Source organism: Pimephales promelas, chromosome 19, assembly GCF_988280905.1.
Source record: "Pimephales promelas chromosome 19, fPimPro1.hap1.1, whole genome shotgun sequence".
Classification (NCBI taxonomy): domain Eukaryota; kingdom Metazoa; phylum Chordata; class Actinopteri; order Cypriniformes; family Leuciscidae; genus Pimephales; species Pimephales promelas.
In genome coordinates, this window is record NC_142787.1 from 17,210,378 (window position 1) to 17,216,470 (window position 6,093).

A 6,093-nucleotide genomic window follows, 5' to 3' on the forward strand; every position below is an offset into this window, starting at 1 on the left:
TAATTTTTGGTAGTACTGTGTCACCCCAATCTAGTGTCATCATACGTAGAAAACAAATTGCAGTGGAGATGCACTCTATTCATCACCATTTCCTGTTTTTGTGTTTGTGCTGTGTAGATATACCCAGAGAGCGTTCGCTGTGGATCATAATCATGGTTTTCTCTGTCTTCTTCGTCCTCATCCTCACCTGGGCGCTAAACATAAATAGAAACAGGTGTGTTTTTTGAGCCTGAAACATTTCCACCACTCAGTCCTAAATTTATTTTATTTTAAATTTGTTTTATTTCATTTTATATATATTTTACTTTATTGTAAATGTATGGAGCCCCTAAAGGGACATGTTCTTTGTGTGCAAAGTTATTTTTTTCTTTACAATGTACCTTTAGGGAAATGAATGTATTGTTTTTGTTTACAGATATATTTTGCTGGGTTGATATCTCATCTATTTAGTTTTGCATTTTATTCTGATTTTATCCTGGCATTGGCAAATACCTGTTAGTTCATTCATACATATTAGTGTGATTGAAATCAAATTTGCTCTGGCTATTTATACACATCAATGTTCTTGCTGACAAATACTTATTATGAAGGATTAAACTGCCATTAGAGGATTAATCCAGATTTTACAGTACTTCACTTCACTCTCAAATGTAGATTTTAGGCCAGTTTCTCTCTATATAGATTTAAATAGACTAATTACGTTGTCAAATAATGTGAGGGATTCTCAATAAGAACAAATGGGACCCAAAATTAATCTCTTAAACCTGTCGGGACACGTGGAAGCTTTTGTTCCGTATTGTAGATAAATCCATGTTCAGTATATCCATAATGCTTATAATATTATGATCATGCATGAAAAGCATTTGTTGATAGACATTGTTCTTAACCATGCATTAAGAGAGAAATGAAGACCAATTACTATCAAACACCTTTGGAAAATATAATAAGTGTTTATCCAAACGATTACATTTTATCTACTAAAATTTATTTTGAGCAATTCATTATAAATGTTTAGAATCTCACTTTTTTTTTTCCTCCCAAATATATTTGCATTCAGTGTGAAGCTTTGTTTGCTGCCTCCTGTTCCTGGACCGAAAATTAAAGGATTCGACAAACAGCTGCTCAAGGTAATAAAACGGTCACTCGTGGAACTCAGAGCCAGTTTCCAAATTATCTTTGAAAGTTTTCAAGTTAGCTTTAAAAATAGAAGTGTCCATAGTGTCATTATTCAGCTCAAGCTAGTTCAGCGTTGAAGATTCGGTCACCATCGAGGAAACGTCACATGTTTTTTTAACTATTAAAGTTGAATTTATTTAAAGGAGCATTTCACCCATTTCAACATTAATCTTTATTGAAAGTGGATCATATATGTAGTCGAAATGTAAACGAATTTTTGAATTTGGTGCCCTCTTGGGTCTTGAGTCTTGAGTCTTGACCGAGAAAAGACAGAAAATAACCGAGGGCGCATTTGTATGTAAGACAACAACTCCCACAATGCACCACATTGCACAGATCCGCAAGCCACACCCACTAATCCGGAACAGCGCAAACAGAGAAATCACTCTTCCGTCTAACTTTAGCTGTCACCAGAGTTTGAAATTCATTTCACCAAAAAATGTCTAGTTAGTTGGCTGTTGGCGTGAGTGAGACACCTGTGAGGCGCGTGCCAGTCTCGTGTCTCTCACAGAGGAGCGAATGCATAAAATGAGGAGCGACGACGGCAGATCGAGAGAGAAACAGGCCTGATTTTATGTTGTTTTGTTTCTGTTCTATTGGTCCAATGAAAGTTGGACCAATCAGTAGACGTTGCTACTACGCTTAGGATTGTGGGTAGTGTAGTTTTTTTCATAAGATCGCGGATAAAACATGTTTTTTTTAAACAAGGTTGATTTCATACAAACTTATAGCTTCAACAGGAGCAAAAACCTTCGTTTCACAACCTCATAGCTTGCGGTCAGTCTACCTCGGATGGTTTAGACATTAGGGCTGATAATCTAAATCCTTATCGAAAAATACTGTTGACCGGAAGTTCTGGAAGACCGGAAGTGTGACACAGGCTCATTGCATTTTTTGGCAGTTATTTCAAAAATAATGCTTTGCTTTCTTTATAGAGCGGGAAATCCGAGGAAGTTTTCAATTCTCTGGTGATCCAAGGTTTCCCTCCAACCACCGATTATGATGACTTACTGGTGGAGTACCTCGAGGTGTATGACAATGAGGAGCAAGAGCTGGTACTGGATGGTAAAGATCTATTAGAGGAATGCATGAAGTCCAAAAGCCCATCGGACTGCGACTCCGGCCGGGGCAGTTGCGACAGTCGCACCCTGCTCTTGGAGAAGTGCACGGATGGACGGGAAAGAGGCGGAAACGATCAACATCAATATAGCCAGCATGGAGAAACGAGCTGGGCTTCAACTGAAAGCAGTGAAAGCCAGGGCCCTGAACCCAGTTCTCCAGAGTCTCCCGATGGACGTGTCAAGACCTGGCCAATTGTGTTTTCGTCTCCCCAACCTCAACTTCACCAACACTACCAAGTAGGAGCTGCGAAACCGGCCTACCACAGCGTCCCAGAGATCCTTAGCCATCTGTCCCCACACGCAACAGCAGGCAACTACCATCAGCTTCACCATCAGGACATCCCGCTACAGGAGGGACGCTTCAGCAAGCCGGCCTGCCCACATTCCCAAAGCTACAACCAGTTCAATCGGGACGGCTCCGACTCTCCTGCTCACTGCGTCCCTCCGTCACATTCCTTGGAATACTTAGAGGTGCAGAGGGTCAACCCGGACAATATGCTACTGCTTAGGCCACTTTCAGACCCTAACCGTGAGGCTGAAGGGTCCGATCGCATCGGGGAGGACTACAGCAAGGTCAAAGAAGTGACGTCGGACAATATTCTGTTTCTTCAAAGGGAAACGTCCCATCATCAGTGTGTGGACGATTACACCCAGGCTGATCATTGCACAAGCCAGCAACCACCTCACCCCCGCAAACCTGCCGTCCAGCAATCGTACTGTCCCATGCCACAGGAAGGCGTGAGGGTGATGGTAAACGGTTATGTGGATTCAACAGTCTTGATGCCATCCTACTAGCGCATAGTGGTCCAGTGCATAGAGGCAGAGATGGGATCCGCCTCGACTACAGCAAAAACAATATCCTAAACACTAAGACTGTCAACAGCTCATGCCAAGCCCTAGAAGAAGCGCTTTATCTTGCTACATTGGTTTAAGAAAGAGGATTTGTGAGTGCATAATATGCCATTGAAAATACATACGGGTAAGGGGTTCTAATGTCGGTCGCCATGTTGCCCCTCCATCTTGAAAGTACATTAGCCAAAGAGGGACATACCGTTAATTCAAGCTTCGCCTTTCGCGTTTACGTTTGAGTTAACACTCATGGACGAGATCGAACCGGAAGCCATGTTAATCTTGGACTACATAGGAGCCACCGTAGGAATTAAAACGAAATCAGAATTGAGAGGAACAGAAACTAATATTCACTGGATGCTCATATAAATTTTCCCCGCTAGATGGGGGTAAAAATCACACAGTGTAGCTTTAATATGTCTCTGGTACAATTTTCACTTTTGGCTAGATGTTACCCAAAAGCAAAATAGCTATTTAGGCTTTAGCTGTGTCTCAAACAATGCATTATACACTATGCACTTATGCGCTATTTACTCAACCGTGCTGTGTATGAATTTTGTAAGGTTATTTTGTCATTCAGCATCGGAGTCTGCCTGATAGCCCCTCCCCCTCCTTTACATGATAATCTCATGGGTATTTAAAGTGTTCATGTTTAATTAATTTAAAATTTTTAGTTTAATAGTATATACTTGCATATTATGGTGTTCATTCTGGAAACAGTGTAATTTCCGCCGTACAATTCAAAATGTCTTCATATTTTAGGTGCACTCATGCAAATATAAATACATGAAAAGGGATTTAAACTGATTGTAAACTGTCAAATTTGCCTTTGATATTTACAACTCTCAGGTGGAGGTAAACTCGCTTAAACACTTCTGCCGAATGTATTTATTATAAATGTTATTGGCGCTGATTTTGAACACAAAGGCACAACAATAAAAAAAAAAATGAATTCCCAGTTTGTCCAAGTAAATTATTCGCTGTAAGAATTTGTGTTTCTCTGAATGTTAACCCTGTGAGAATCTATTTTTCCAAATCTGTAGCCTAGGTAGCCATTAATTCAGCATTGCATATTTTTTTATGTTTGATATAAAAAAGAAAATCTAAAAACAATTTATAAAACTAATTCATTCCAAAATAACCAGATAGTTATTATCTTGTTGATGCACAAATCACTAACCATTAAAACCAGTTACATGGAGACGAGTTAACAAAATAGGCCCTTGCCAGTGCAAGAGTCAAACTCCAAGTTGCCTTATTTTATGCAGAAATATCTGAGAGAAGACTGGTGTGTATTTGTTGGAAGGAGTTAAACACACTAAATCTGTTTATGTCTAAAGTGTACATGTAAATATACAATAAATGAAATTGTTATATAATATGTAGAAATGCATTTATATGTAACAGATATTACAGATAAATAGTTTTGTTGGGTTTGCCTAAGCCATACAGTATAAATCATCCTATAATCTAACTTTGTTGATTTGTGAGTAGCATAACATTTTTTATGTCTTTGTTGTTCAACAGTCATACATTCTCAGTTCCGTGCATAATAAATCTGCATTGACAGAGTAAGGCATCAGTTCTTTAATAGATTGCTATCTCAGGCAATGGAAAATCTACTAAACGTGTGTTTGAAACAGCATCGTGAATTTAACGTGAATTCTCAGGACAACAGTGCGAAATAATATTTCTGTAAGTGTGTAAGCTATCAGAGAAAAGGCATGTGGATATAGCATTATTTTTTCAATATACCAAACCCAATTCAATCAACATTTGCTGTATTAAAATAATGTCAATTCAAAACCATTATTTTGTTATACACTAAGAATATGTCTAGTTAAAATGATGTTGATTTTTTTCATTATGTCTCTTTTTTTATGAATTCAAACAACTAGAGGTGCTGAAATGAAACTTTTGATGTTAACCATGTAAGTTGAATAATCTACATTTTCTGTAATACATCCTTATTGTGTTCTGCTTTTCCATAACAAACATTATTTGTGAAAGCGCATAGCAAAACCATTAAAACATGTTCAGACTGTTTCAGGAGTTTGAGTGGTTATTATGGGGTGGCTTTTTATTTTGCCCTTAAACACATTTAACCAAATCAGTCAACACACGTACAGTAAACCATATTAGTCATGAAAAATATTGCTTAGTAGAAAATAATTTATTATGCTAAAAAAAAATAATAATAATTCGACTTCAGCCTATAGATATAACCTATTATTTCTGGTAACACTTTACAACAAGGTCTCATTTGTTAACATTAGTTAATGTATTAACTGTCTTGAACTAACAATGAGCAATACATCTGTTACAGTATTAATTAATCTTTGTTAATTTGAGTTAATAAACATACAGTTTACGGTGCATTAATAATGTTATCAAATACATTTGATTTTAATAATGTATATTGAAATGAACTTAAACTAAGATTAATTAAACTTATTGTGTTATTACTGAATTTTATTATAGTTTATCAAATCTAATTAATGCTTATATAATGGATTTGCATATTTTAAGAAAACAATCTGGGTCTGGAACAATTGGTTAAACAAAAAATATTAAATAATTCTAAAATTATAACATTATTATAACAAAATTATAACTGTTAATAACAATATTTCCAGAAGGATAAAAAAAAAGGGTGTGTGGACTGTAAGTTGTAATAATAATAAAAAGCCTTATTCCCATAGATTAATTTGACCAATCTGAGTATTTTATATTCTGGACATTTACGTTAATTCATTTAGCATTTCGTGGATACAATCTGATAAGACTGAACAAACTAGATTTGACATAGGCTTTTAGCCATCAAATGTAACATTATAGTTAAAATCCAAACGAGCACCCCTTCTCTGAAGGGACGGACGACACGACACTTCTCAATGAAAGGCCTTGAGACAGTCTATGCCATAGGTCTATATGGACAGACTTTACC

At 36.9% G+C, this 6,093-nt stretch overlaps 1 protein-coding gene across 1 annotated transcript in view; it reads left to right on the forward strand.

Annotated features, from left to right (window-relative positions):
* Positions 1-5,192, forward strand: part of prlra (prolactin receptor a) — a 31,169-nt gene extending 25,977 nt beyond the window's left edge. Inside the window, exons 7-9 of the mRNA XM_039688324.2 lie at positions 118-214; positions 1,058-1,127; positions 2,112-5,192. Coding sequence (XP_039544258.2) covers positions 118-214; positions 1,058-1,127; positions 2,112-3,092 — 1,148 coding nt within the window. The 3' untranslated portion in view covers positions 3,093-5,192. The remainder of the gene's footprint in view (positions 1-117; positions 215-1,057; positions 1,128-2,111) is intronic.
* The last annotated feature ends 901 nt before the right edge of the window (positions 5,193-6,093 follow it).